This window comes from Leptonychotes weddellii, chromosome 1 (assembly GCF_054177405.1).
Source record: "Leptonychotes weddellii isolate Sample4059 chromosome 1, ASM5417740v2, whole genome shotgun sequence".
Taxonomy (NCBI): domain Eukaryota; kingdom Metazoa; phylum Chordata; class Mammalia; order Carnivora; family Phocidae; genus Leptonychotes; species Leptonychotes weddellii.
In genome coordinates, this window is record NC_138369.1 from 146098096 (window position 1) to 146112928 (window position 14833).

Below are 14833 nucleotides of genomic sequence, written 5' to 3' on the forward strand. Positions count from 1 at the left end.
CGAGTGTAGGATGATAATAATATAAAGGGAATGAAGTAATGGGTGTAAATGGTGAGATGGGTTACTTGGCAGCTTTAACTTGGAACCAGCCAAATACAATTTGCTCTGTTTTGTTCCTCTGATACCCTAAACATTTCTCAGAAGCCAAATCAATGACTGAAAATTTTCTTGTGTCCCGTAAGTTAGGTATTTTCTCCACTGCCAAAAGTAAACACACGTGATAGCTAAGGAAAATTGTGAAGCTAATTCTTTTACCACTTATTTAGTGGTGAGTAAAACTGAACGTACTTTTTGAATTCGTCTGTGCTGAGGAAAAAAAAAATCCCACATATAATTACAAAGAGTGTAATTATTTACGTGATTTGAGATTTCTCTTTTGGTATTTTATATACAACTTCTTTATCTTATTTGTACCTTCTTTTTTTATTTTATTTTATTTTTTTTTTAAAGATTTTATTTATTAGAGAGAGAGAGAGGGAGAGAGAGCACAAGCAGGGGGAGCAGCAGAGGGAGAGGGAGAAGGAGGCTTCCCACTGAGCGATGAGCCCGATGCGGGGCTCGATCCCAGGCCCCCGGGATCATGACCTGAGCCGAAGGCAGATGCCTAACGACTGAGCCACCCAGGTGCCCCTGTACCTTCTTTTTTTATTAAAACTTTATTTTTAGGGAAGTTTAGAGTAATTAGAGACTTTAGTTTTTTTAGATTCACAGCAAAATTGAGGAAAAGGTACAGCGGTTTCCCTTATACTAACCCCCCCACACACATGCCTCCCCTTTCCATCATCAACATCTTCCACCGTCGTGGTACATTTGTTAAAACAGCTGGACCTATATTGACACATAATCACCCAAAGTCCATACTGTACATTCCTGTTTTTTAGGATAGAAACTGCTTTTATTTTTCCCTTCAGAACTGGATAAGATTAATTTGATACAAAAAGTTATGTAATGCTGAATAAAATGTACTGGAACGAGGGGCACCTGTGTGGCGCTGCTGGTTAAACGTCAGGTTAAGCATCTGACTCCCAGTTTCGGCTCAGGTCATGATCTCAGCATTGTGAGATCAGCCTGGCATCATGCTCCCTGCTGAGCATGGAATCTGCTAAAGTTTCTCTCTCCCTCTCGCTCTGCCCCTCCCCCGCCATGCATTCTCTCCGTGTAAAGAAAATAAATCTTTAAAAAAATTTTTTAAATGCACTGGAATGATATTCTTTATAAACTGGCTTATCTAAGTAGAATATTATACTGATATAAGAAGTTTGCATTAAAAACACAAAGAAGAAAAATATCTGACTCTTTCGAACTTATTAAAATGGTGATAAATGGGATATTTAAGCACTTTTTTGGATTTAGATAGAAATGCCACTTGAAGGCTTTTTTCACTTCTGGGTATAATCCACTAAAATCCACTTAAGCTAATAATCCATGGTTAGTAAATTTTAGCAGTAAGCCTTTATTATTCCATAAAATCTTAGGTGAGCTTTACTTTTCATTTTCTTCAGAAATATTCCATATGTTGATTTGCAGCAAAGCAAAAGAGTAGGGGTGGAATTACCCAGATGAAATTCTTTATCATTAAAGAGAAAATATAGAATCAGCCATAACAGATGTGATTTCAAAAACTGTCCATTCTTGTCTCAATATGCAGTGCTTCTTTGGAAACTCTTAAATCTTTGGAAGTAACCCTCAACAGGCAGATGGTAGATTTCTAACATTGATGTTGTTGAACAGTTGGTTAATAAGTCTTTTTCTTTTATACAAGATATGCTTGACTTGCATAGGAAAAAAGGATTCATTATGAATGAAAGTATATTAGGATACAGAAAGGATGTATATTCTTTCATTTGCTGATAGAACCCATTCTGGTCCTTGAGTTAGGTAAATCAATGTCCATGGTCATGTTTGAATTCCCTACTCTAACACCCATCAAGATCACCATTTTGCAGTCCATGTACTCCCCAGCCTTCATTTGGAATATACATACCTCTTCTAAGGTTACACCATTGGAGGTGTAACCCTTAGGTTATTAATCAGGTCATTAGCTTGGGCTCTGGGCAGTGGATTTTTTTGTCACTGTGTCACTGTGCTTTCATCTCACTATAAACTGTCATTTGAATTTGGAGATTGTTCAAACAAACAAGAATTCAAAAATCAGTATTGAAAAAGTCTTCAAAGACAGGTAAAAATATGCTTTTGAAAAGTCTTAGGAGGGATTTTTCTTTAATCTTTGAACTTTCTAAGGATTCAAATACATAGTTGAAACTTGAAAACTTTTACGTTTTTCACAATGTCTTCTTGTAATGGGCACAAAGAAAAGCCCTTAAAATGTTTCTCATTCTAACTAGTGAGAAGAAATCTAAATGAGAAAGTTATTTCAGGCTTGATGGCACATGTACCAAAGGATTCTTGCTCCCTCTACAGAAGGTGCTTCAAAATTGCAGTCACAGGAATTTAAAAAAAAAAAAAAACTTTTAATGAAACAGAGGTTTCACCATGACTAACAAAAGCTTTGGGTTTATATACACCAACAATGTCTTGCAAATTGGTTGGGTGCCAGAAAGTTAGGGTAGGTGCGTGTGTTTCTACTTTGATATTTTTCACTTGCATAAGCAAGGATTAGATTAAACTCCATTAGCAACGACTGAAAAACAGTAGGTTTTGTTTCCTTGTTTGGCTTTGTTTTATTTTGTTTATTTACTCTCATGGACAAGTAAAATGCTTGAAAATTTCTTTTGATATTAGGTAATTGCTGTACTCATTTTCATTCTTTTTTATTTAGCCAGGGAATTGAAGCCATGAAAATAATGTACTGTACCTCAAAGACTTAATAAGTTCTCTTATTATCTACTCCTAATTGTTCCAGTCATTTTTAGTTCTTAGTAGTTGTTGGGGAAAAAAAAATTAACAATTTGAATTGTACTTGAACTCCACAGGAGAAGGAATTCATTTAATTGAACTGGATTTTTTTCAGCTATAGGTAATATTCACAAGAGACAAAGTTTGACCTTTCTATAAAGACTTCATTAATATATAAAACTACCATGCGTATATATTTATTATCTTAATTTACCCATTTAAGTTAAATTGGAACAAAATGTTAATATTTTAATAGCTTTGGTTTGAATAATTTTATACATTCTCTTTTGACTTCAAGACCTTTTTATTTAATTTGACAGGATACTAGTTTTTCTTACTGTGCCATTTAAAATTATAAGTATGAAAATTCTTTTATTTCATCAATAGACTCTTAACAAAAGATTGAAAATCCTTTTCATTTGTATTTAGTATAAGAACAGCTCTTCTGATGTTACCCTGTAATTGAAAAATGAACACAAGTGACAAAGTAGCTCCTTTGATTTGAATATATCACACCCGACTTGCCTGTTCTGAATTGTTATGCTGAAACTAGACTGGATTTTCTTCCCTCTCCGGTAGGTGTACTGGCCCGTTAGCAAATTCCCTTTCAGAGAAAACCAGAGACCCAGTAGAGGAAGATGATGATGAATACAAGATTCCTTCATCCCATCCTGTTTCCCTGAATTCACAACCATCTCATTGCCATAATGTAAAACCTCCTCTTAGGTAAGCATACAGGCCGCTTTTTATCACCTCACATCTGCATAAGCATTATCATTGTGGTTTTTTTTAAGCAACTGAATTACATGTATTTAATTAAAAATCCTTGATTTCTTGGTCAAAACAACCTCTTCCTATATATTATTTTCTGCGTTATTTTAAGAGAAAACTAAAAGATGGAGATTCCTCATTAATCAGGAAGTCATTTAACTAAATTAATCGACTAGTAAATCTAATGGAACATTTTGTTGCCCCTCCCCCCACAAATTAGAGTCTAATAATGCTGTACATTATGTATTGTGGTGATTAATTCATGAATTTTTAATACGCTATTTTCAGTGCATATGATCAGTTCTAAGCACATATCTCATGAAGAAAAATCAGTGCTCAGAAACTAAAGTATTACTCAACCTTCCTTAGAATTTTTTTTCGTGATGTAAAGACTAGTATAATATATATTCATTTCCCTTCTTGATATGCTACCTACTTCTATCCATCATATCTTGAAGAAGTAAAAACAACAACAACAACAAAAAAAAACAACCAACTAAAAGTATTTCCCTTAGTTGTATTTTTTTTAATCAGGAACTATTTTACTTTTCCTTAGCTCGAATAAGATTGTGAGGGATAGTGTCTTTTTTTTTTTCTTCTTGTCAGTTGTTTGTTCTCCTTATGACAGAGACTCCCGTGGTCTTTGAAGTGGCAGCTCCACTGAGGTGTATAACAGTTACTAAAAACAGGTGGTGGGTATTGAAATATTAGTATGCTTTTAAAAGTAGAAAGATGATTCTGCACTTACATAATTGACTTAATAATCTGTAATCTCAAGTATTTTTCTTTTTTCTCATTTGACTTACACGAGGTACTCAGTAAGTCAGATCTTGGTTTTGAAACTTACTTTGTGAGCTCATTGCCTTTGTGAGACGGACTCCCTGGAGCGATGCTCGGCACACAGCATAGGGCTCAACTCCGGCTGGTGGCCCAGCCTTCCTGCCTTCCAGCAGCTCTCGGTTGAGGATAGAACTGCCGAACACTTCAGCCATCTCTGTCATCTTTCCTTCGTGTGCCATTTCCTTTTCAAGGTCAAGTCAATCAGTGGAAAGCAGTTTATGAGTGGAGTGTTTCCTTCTTTTCAGTTGGAAAATCTAAAAAATCTTTTAGTGCCTTTGAGTATCACACGGAGGTGAAAATGGAGCTTGGGAAAAAGGAGCAAATCTTCATTTTAACCAGAGAGCTGTCTACATGAGTGATCCTGGTTAGAATTATCAACACTCTGCAGAATTCTTAACCAGGATTACTAACATTCTGCAGTCTAGGGCTTCATATTTCAAAACAAGAACCAAAGCATTTCATGCTAATCAGTGGTGTTTAAGGCATTTGTTGATAAAACAGTATCATTGAGAAGATAAATAACTGAGAGGCAATTTCTTATATCAGAAGAACCAAATATTTACTACTCTTATTAGAAGAAACTTACTCCTTCACATCAAATACAAATTGTCACAATTTTTAGTCCTTTTGACTCTGACAAATGTAATTTTTAAAGACTGAAATAAGATGAGCTTTTTTGGTTTCCTTGGGATTTCATTTTTTTCATTGCTGAAGAAGTGAGAGGTATAATTTAAATGCTTTAAATTTTAATTGTCAGATCATATTGGATGAGATTTTTGGTGACAGGCCTCCCAAATCCTGAAAATAAATTTGAATTATGACCACCATTACCATCTTTCTATTGTTATAGAGAAGTAATAAATGTTGATAATCCCTAACCTTAATTGGAGTGAATTTTTTTATCTAATTTGTTCTCGAAAGCCAATGGATGAAGTAACTTCTTATGTCCTCCACAGAACACTCTTTAAGCTCTTTAAGCTTAAACACTTCCTTTTCCCCCTTTGGAACATCAGAAGAAATAAATTGTCAATATGTGGAAAAAGTTAAACAGTAGATGAATAATTCAATTCAGTTTCATAAAAATCCATCATTATTATGAAAATTCAATACATGATAACTATTTTAAAATGAACCATCTCTGGCCCCTGAAACAGACGTGGCCACCAGAGAGAATGGGAATGAATTTCAGATGAAACACTCTTGCTGTAACTATTTAAATATCCACTATCTCGTCCATTATGTATGTACTTTTACTTTGCCCAAGAATTCAGAGTAAATCAAAGAAAAGGAAAATACAAACTCTGTTTCCTATAGCTTTTTGTGAACAGAATAACTTGGTGAGCAGAGAATTCATTGTTACACAGCCATATTCTAAAGACAAAAGATGCTCTGTACTTTCTCTTCCTGCTATATTCCCATGGCCCAGTTTTGTCCATTGTGGTCATGGTATGATTCCAATGTATTAATACAAACAACAAAAATACTTTTTTAGTAAGTCTTATCCTTTACAGACACCCAAATTAAAATATTTGTCATGTACCCAAGGCCTTTGCCAAAGTCAGTTGTCTACAGCCGCTAGAAGTGCTGGAGTTTTGGTCACAGCGGTAGTGAAATTCTCACACAAACCCTATGTCTTCGAATATGCCTATCAGAATTTTAATGAAATTTTGGAACATTTAATAATTCTTCTTCTTTGATGGGCTCTAGTTTATTATAAGGAAAGCTTAAATTACAGAAATAAATATATGTTAAATACCATCAACAAATAATAAAGTCATTGGGACTATTACGTATTTATTTTTGCCTTACTACATGTTTTTTTCAAAAACTTGACAAGGTACTGGGTGCCTGAGTGGCTCAGTTGGTTAAGCGACTGCCTTCAGCTCAGGTCATGATCCTGGAGTCCCGGGATCGAGTGCCGCATCGGGCTCCCTGCTCAGCAGGAGTCTGCTTCTCCCTCTGACCCTCCCCCCTCTCATGCTCTCTCTGTCTCTATCTCATTCTCTCTCTCAAATAAATAAATAAAATCTTTAAAAAAAAAAAAACTTGACAAGGTATTATTGAACTCGTCCAAATATGTTGATTTTCACAGATGTGTTTAGCTTATCAACAATTTTTGTGGCCTTTGTAACTCTTGATCTCACTTTAAAAAAAGATTATTTGTCTCCATGAGATATTTACTTCTTCTTTGTAAAAATAGTTGAATAAAAATATCTAGATTATATTTCTTATACCTTTTCCAGAAAGGGAAATTATATTTGTTTTCAAGCTTTGGCGTATGAGCAGCGCTGCTAGTTCCTATCACCCTCCAAATTACTTTTAAATGGAAAGTAGTTTTTCTTACGGTTTTTGTCCTTTGATCTCTGCTTTAGGTCTTGTGATAATGGCCATTGTATATTAAATGGAACACATGGTACATCTTCAGAGATGAAGAAATCAAACATCCCTGAATTAGGCATATATTTAAAGGGTATGTATAAAACATATTCTCTTTGTGTTCTAGATCTTAATGGTCAGAATTTAAAGGCAAAATTCCATGCCATTGTTGTACTGAAAATACATTAAGATTTTGTGTTATCCTCTAGGAGATGTTTTTGATTCAGCCTCTGATCCAGTGCCATTACCACCTGCCAGGCCTCCAACTCGGGACAATCCAAAGCATGGTTCTTCACTCAACAGGACGCCCTCTGATTATGATCTTCTCATCCCTCCATTAGGTTGAAACCTTTAAAACAATTTTCAAACAAGCCACCCTCCCTCTTCTTTCAGTTAATATCTATCTGAATTATCAGATTTCAGAGTTAAATGTAACACAGACTTACAAGGTTATGAATTTGTCTGAATTAGAATGGATTCTCTAGGTAGTGGTGGCTCTCACGTTCACGTAACCACTATTCCACGTATATGATTGAAGCAATGGTGTACAGGGCTGGCCATCAGTCTGCATTTTATCAAGTCATCTCTTCACGTACTAAATGTAGTCTAAAAAACCTGTGAGAGCTCATCCTTCCTTCCCCTGAGCCCTTGTGTTCTAGTAGATTTGAAGTGTTCATCTGAGATTTTCCTTAAGTACAGTTCTTAATGAATGTGTACTTACTCTTTCTTTCAGCATAACATGGCCCAGTTCCCCTTACTTAGCTAATTACATTATGGAAAATTATATATATAAGATAGATTCTGTCTTATAATCACTGCAATTACACATCCAAAGAATCTCAGTCTCTTTGGTTCGAATTTAATGTAAAGTACAATAATGTGTGTGTATACATGCGTGAAGGTACACATGTATGTATGTTAAAGTTGGCTGGTGCTGGTATCTGTGTTTAATTCTAGAAGTTTCTCACCTATTTTTAGAGGAAGACAATTAGAATCTCCACACCTTAAGGCTTCACAATAACAAGTCACCATAGCATAAAGTAATGTATGATGAAGGTCCATATAAGCTTCTCTGAATCAATTAGTAGGCACCGAGAACTGTGAAATGACCCTTTTGAGTTTTTCCCAGACACCGTCAACCCATGTATCTAGTTATATAATTGCAGTGTCTTTTGCTCCTGCTCTTTCTGTAGCTCAGTGCTTCATTCTCACTACATCAATTACAGGCACCTGCTAACTTCTTTACCTACAGTTTTTTTTCTCCCTCCCACTTCTTCCTGTGTGCTGGTTTTTGACCTGTTACCCACGTCTTCATGACCTAAATCAGCATTGTTCAGTAGAACTTTATGTGGTGATGTAAAGAATCTATATATTCACCTGCACAACTGTGGATGGAACTCAGTTTTAATTTCAACTAAACAGCTGTATATGGATGGTGACTACCATATCAAACAATGCAGATCAGTGCTCCAGCCTGTCTTTGTAACTCAACCTTCCTCCAGCTCTTCATGTACATTTCATGCTTTATTTATACTATTTATACTGTTCCCTCTGTCTAGAAGACACCATCCTTGCATTTAATGAATAAATGTTTTTGAGCCTCTGATATCCCAGGCCTTTCTGTTCTTGGTAACACCTTGCTGAATACCGCTTTCTACTTTTCCTGTCCTCCTTCCAATGTGGAGCTCTCTCTGTGAGACCTGAGGGACTCTTCCCTGTGAATCAGACCTCTTTGTGAGTTTTTCTTAGATCTTCTTGTGGAATCTAAGCTCCTTGCATCAGGGCCTTGTGATTTTGATCTTCACATTACCCATGTGCCTAGCATGGTACCTGACATTGAGGGGCTGAAAAAAGGATTTGGATGAATAAGATAATGAATGTAGCAGATAGCCTAAGGTTGGCAGGATAGCAAAGCTCTCTTTCCTCCCCTCTGCCACACCTCCAAATGTTTTAAGTTAGAAAAAGACTTATGATCATTAGAGAAAATACTTTGAATATGTTTTGTAAGGCAAGTTGGATGAATGATAAAGCTATTTTTTCAATATACCTTTGGCTTAAGTCAATAAATTTAAATACATGAATTTTTACTACCCTGTTTTATTCACAGAATATTTGAGATTACTTACAAAAATACATACATTGCAATTTTATTGTTTTAAAGAATTGAGATAAGGGAAAATATGAGTAGAATAGTAAGATGTGACAAGGGAAAAATAAGTAGACATAAAAGCATACTGCAATATTCTGTAGTTACTAAAGCTGGGAAATATGCAAATATAAGTAATTTGGGGACCACAGAAGAGAGTTCTATATTTAACTGTTCCTCTTTAGCAATATCTGATAAATAGAAAAATACATTTCTCTACTATAGGTACATTTTCTGTATTTTGACAATATATGGAACATTAGTTTAAATGAATTAAAATCCAGAAGAATAAACTTTAAAAGATAATCTGTTCTGTGACATTAAATTTCTTGTGCACAGTGTGATTTTCTAATAAGAGGCTGTGAACTCTTGTTAAATAAAAAGTTCTGTTTTGATGGTACGACCTACAATAATTTTTAGTTCAAACTTAGTGTCTTAATATTATAAAGGTTACAGGTAGATAATAAGTTCTTTCATAACCTGCAGTGCTGCTTTTTACCAGAAAGGCCTGGGAGTTTGAAAAGTTGGCACATGTACATGTGTGTTTGTATGCCTGTGTTTCTCTTCAGACACTCCCAGAAAATAAGCAGCTTTCGTTCTCAAAGTTGGTAAACTGTGAGATAAACCCTGCAGGTGAAGTTCTTTATGAGCAGCAAGAGAAAATCAATCATTACTTTGGTCTGATGCTGCTGTGTTTTCATTAATGAAGTTCTGCTGTTGATACTGACCTTTCTTTAAATGCAGGTGAAGATGCTTTTGACGCCCTCCCCCCATCCCTCCCACCTCCCCCACCTCCTGCAAGGCATAGCCTCACTGAACACTCCAAACCTCCCGGCTCCAACAGCCGGCCATCCTCAGGACAGGACCTTTTCCTTCTTCCTTCAGGTAAGAGGAAAAAGCCAAAGAAAACTTTTCACTTAAAGCAAGAACATTTCTAAGATCGTACTGTCAAATAAACATCAGTAATTTAGTGGTTTCTGACTCCATAGCAGAGAAATCCAGGTAGAAAAAAACAGCAGTTGGGTAGGTTTGCTTGTCAGTTGGTTGATTTAATGCAAAGGATTACAGGGGCACCTGGGTGGCTCAGTCATTAAGCATCTGCTTTCGGCTCAGGTCATGATCTCAGGCTCCTGGGATTACAAAAATGTCAGAAGCAATAGGAATCCTAGGTGCTGTAGAGCTCATCCAATCCAGATAACATCCTTATGCCACAGAAGGCATCCCTGAGACCCAAAAGGGCTCCGTGATTGGGAGAGTAGTGATGAGGAGAGAATTTAGACTCTCCCGATTCTGAGTGTAGTATTTTTTTCCTAATAGTTTTAATTTTACTAGCTATGGCTTCGGGTCATAATTGTATTCAAAAAGATAATGTTTTGGTAAATTGCATTATTACAACATCAGTAGATAAGTTTTTCTGAAGTATCTGCATTTTATTGTTACCATTGTTATTCCTTAATATCTCAATATATCTATTCAAAGTGTTCTTTTTCAAGGAGAAATTACTACATAGGTTGTTTGTTTTGTTTTGCCTTTCAAGTGAGGAGTAGAAATAAAAACAAAGAGACTTAAAATAAACCATCCGCTCCATTAGAACTGTCAGGAAAAAACAATCAGTTACATTGAATCTGCTGCTATTAACTGTTCCGATCTTTCACGTTGGTGAGACTGATCCGTGTTCGGAAACCTTTTTCTCAATTTGGTTTGGATGAACAGAGGGTAAAATTTTTCTTTTCTAATAATTACCTTACATTTTTATATTAGATAAATCTGAAAGTTTTTAATAAGTGCTCAGTTTGACCTTGGGCTGCCTCAGTGTCTTAGTGAAAACTTGGGAATCTTAGCCCTTATCATTCACCTTTAGTATTCATTTTCCTAGGTTTTTTTTTCCACTCAGTTTGATAACTTAGAAGATTTGAGGTGATTTATGGATGAGACACAAATTATATACCTATAACTTGGAATAGGTAACTTCAGTTTCTAAAAGAGATTCATTTTTTAAGAAATAATTTTGAATTTAGTTTTTCATCAGTAAATAATTGATTGAATTGTCCTCTGTATCACCTGCTGTGTGAGATGGCTCCCTCCCCTCCTGGGGTCCGTGAATTCACTGGATACTACCAATCAAAGAGTGAGGGTCATACCCCTTCTAATCCAAGCAGAAAGCATGGATAACTATTAGGCTCCTAGGAGTACCTGGGTGGCTCAGTTGGTTAAGTGTCTGCCTTCGGCTTGGGTCATGATCCTGGAGTCCGGGGATGGAGACCCGCATTGGGCTCCCTGCTCAGCGGGAAGCCTGCTTCTCCCTCTGACCCTCCCCTCTCATGCTCGCTCGCTCGCTCTCAAGTAAATAAATAGAATCTTAAAAAAAAAAAAAAACAACTATTAGGCTCCTATTTATTCTTAGATCATAAACACTAATAACATTTGCTATCTTTTTCACTTATTCAGTTATTCAAATCTTTGTTTTATACATGGACTTTAACATTAAAAAAAAAAAAGTCACTCTAAACTTTAGTTAACCTTTCCTAAGACTAACTTCTGGATAGTCTCTGGTCAGATTCCTACAAGGTCCCTGTCACCTTTTATTTATGTGGTTTAATCCCCATTAAATAAAAGCCAGTGTAGTGCCTTCTTTTAAAATTAAGTCAAGTTTTCCGGGAGTTGGAAGAGAACATTTTACACAAATACACAGCTTTACCTGTTTTTAATCAAAAGAGTTAATTGTAAGATGTTTAGTTATCATAATTTTATTTTTCATTGTGCTTTACTTTAAAAAACTTCATAAAAATGCCGTTGATATTACTAAAAAAATTACAAAATGAAAATGCACCTTTAATTAGATAAAACAAAAGTTGTAAAAACTTTTTATTTCATATATAGGTTTGCTTGTTTTAATGTTGCTTGGCTGCCAGGCAGCTCAGCAACAGTCACCCTTAACCTATGGTGTGAGGCTAGTATGGGGCCAGGGCGTATCGTTGGAACTCGTTGACCGTCTCTTGACCTTCTTTTGTACATGCAGGTAGTCTAATTCCATTCTCAATAGTGTTGACATCCCTTGATAATAAATACTTCTAAGAGAAGAAATAGTAATTTCTTTTCCTCTTCCAGCCTTTCATATCATTAACGTGACAAATTTCTAGTCTGTTGCCAGATCCTATATGAGATCCACTGAGACAGCTGCTTTTAATCAATTCTATTTATTTTTTATTAAAGCATAATTAACATACAATGTTATATTGTTTCAGGTTTACAACATTGATTCAGTAATTCTATATGCTCCTCAGTGTAGCCCACAAAAAGCGTAGTTACCTCTGTCACGAGACAGTGTTGTTATAGTATTATTGACTCTAATCCCTATGCTGTACTTTCAGTCTCTGTGATTTATTGTATACCTGGAAGTTGGTACTCTTAATCTCCTTAAACCACATGTTAGAGTTCCTCCTTTTCAAAAGAACTATTTTAATTCTTCTTACATAATAGAACATGAAGGTTTCTTTTGACTCATAAATAAGCATTTAAGTACCATTTTGCAAATGATTTAATACATTATGTATCTAAAGTAGATTTGTGACCTTTCTGCACTCTTATTTCAGTGAACTTCATTAAAGAACCCTCTATAAATGATGAAAGTTTGACTCCCTAGTTGTAGACCCATAAAAGGGAAATAGAGGGGATCGCTGTCTTAAAGCAGACTGCATGAGCATTGTACAGTTGTTGCTGTCCCTGTGGTTCAATCGGGAAGATTTTAGCCTAGTGTAATGGTAAACCTTTACTGGGCATGATTGAGATTTGGTTTCCTTAATGAAATCATTATCCCTAATTGAAGACAAAGGATAGATGACTTAAAAAAAAAAAATTAGATTTCCTCATGGTGTTGTGTTAAACACCTGATCAAACCTCCCTCTTTATTCCCAGCGTTCAGTGCCCTGCACACTTGAGTCAGGTTCACCTTTCCAGCCTTATAAGCCCACTGACTTCTGTGAAGCAACAGTTTCCAAACTGCAAGGTCTTGGGTTTCTGCGAAGGAGCCTTAGGACTCCTGCAGGATGTGGAGGGAAGCAAAGCAGGGGTACAGCTCTGATGCTTCTTTGATCTGGTTTCTGTTTTCAGCCTTCATGTGAGATTTCTTTCAGCAAATAGTCATGCCCACTGCTGTGCATGAGCATCCATTCTGGGTGGGCTAGTCCTATCTTAACAAAACCTGAAGAATCTTCAAAAAAAGCTTTATACTTTGCTAGCACATATGTGCTTTTGTTCAGATTACAAAAAGGCCCTTCTTTTGTGCTGGTGGGTTGAAAGCAGCCCCCATCCTTCCCCGTTGTGCCGGGACCAGTGCTCCAGGAACAAAGCCAAGGCTGTATTACAGTCTGCTCATTCCCATAACTGCATGTCTTTGTGCAGTGCACAAAATACACAACATATCTGGCAGCCCTCATTGAACCTTGCTTTTACTATTTTTCTGACCTGGAATCTCTTTTGAAGTCCTTATCCAATCCTAAAGTCACAATTCAACTTGAAAAGCCAAAAAAATTGACTTTATTACAGTTAAATGAAAGTTTTCCAGTTGCATCCAGAAGTGCAATGTCAAAGTAAAATAGAATATTTAGGTCATTAGCAAGAGTTATTGAAGAGGATTTAGGCGGTTAACTATGACCTTTATGAAACACTGTCACCATGTGGCTACCATGGGAGCTCCTGCCATTTGAGGGTTGTACTCAGAGTTCAGACCCGAGGAGGCGAGAGGTAAGGTCCAGTGCTCAGCTGTCACGGAGACCAGTGTGGTGAGATGTTGAAGGACTGACAGGCTAGAGCAGTGGCGGGTTCTCAGATTGTAGTCTGCAAACCAGCTCCATCAGCGTCACCGGCGGACTTACATAAGAATACAGTTCTTAGGCTCCACAGACGACTTACCAAATCAGAAACTCTGGGAGCAGGGGCCGGCCATCTACGTTTCCACAAGCCTTCTGGGGGACCGTGAGGCATGCTCAATTTTGAGGAAAATACTGAGTTGGGGTATTCTTGGCGGAAGGCAGCCAGGGTGCTCACGGGAATTTATACCTGACTGCAGAAACCACAGCGGATTAAAAGACCTGCAACGTTTAATGAGCGAGACGACCTTCGGTATATATACTGGGGTTGTTTCTAGTTACAGTATCTGTGAAAAAAGGGCTAGATTTCCTCAGTGTTTCCTCCGAAGGCAGACCAGTGAGACGAATGATTAAGAATGAAAATGTTGGGGCACCTGGGTGGCTCAGTCGTTGAGCATCTGCCTTCAGCTCAGGTCATGATCCCAGGGTCCTGGGATCGAGCCCCACATCGGGCTCCCTGCTCAGCAGGAAGCCTGCTTCTCCCTCTCCCACTCCCCCTGCTTGTTGTTCCTTCTCTCACTGTGTCTCTCTCTGTCAAATAAATAGATAAAATCTTTTAAAAAAATGAAAATGTCCTTGTAATTTCCTAAATTAAGAATTCTTAAACTTTTTTTTTTTTTTTTTTAAGAATTATTGAATCAGAGGGGTGATGAGTTCTCTAACACTGGAGGATTTAATCAGTGGCCTGATCACTACCTAGTAGGGATTTTATGAATGTGAGTTAAAGAGTGAGGGCCACAGAGAGGGAGGAATTTCATTTCACCTAAATAGCTCTTTAGACCCTTCTAACAATTAGATCCTGCATTGATATTCTTTTAAAATGTGGAGGATAACAGATAAATCTTACAGATGGTTTTTGGACAGCCCCGCAGGAAATATGCCGCTGTTTTAACTGTCCAATTTTATTTGCCTCTTTTTCTACACTTGAGTAAATATTTGGAAGTGTTTCAGATTAAAAAAAAAAAAAAGGAATTAA

General features: G+C 36.6%; 1 protein-coding gene across 2 annotated transcripts in view; it reads left to right on the forward strand.

The window, feature by feature from the left end:
• The window catches only part of CBLB (Cbl proto-oncogene B), a 222024-nt gene that overhangs the window by 177918 nt on the left and 29273 nt on the right, over positions 1–14833 (forward strand). For both annotated transcript variants that reach the window (XM_081797463.1, XM_081797473.1), the window contains exons 14-17: positions 3436–3582; positions 6840–6937; positions 7053–7184; positions 9734–9874. In XM_081797463.1, coding sequence (XP_081653589.1) covers positions 3436–3582; positions 6840–6937; positions 7053–7184; positions 9734–9874 — 518 coding nt within the window. The remainder of the gene's footprint in view (positions 1–3435; positions 3583–6839; positions 6938–7052; positions 7185–9733; positions 9875–14833) is intronic.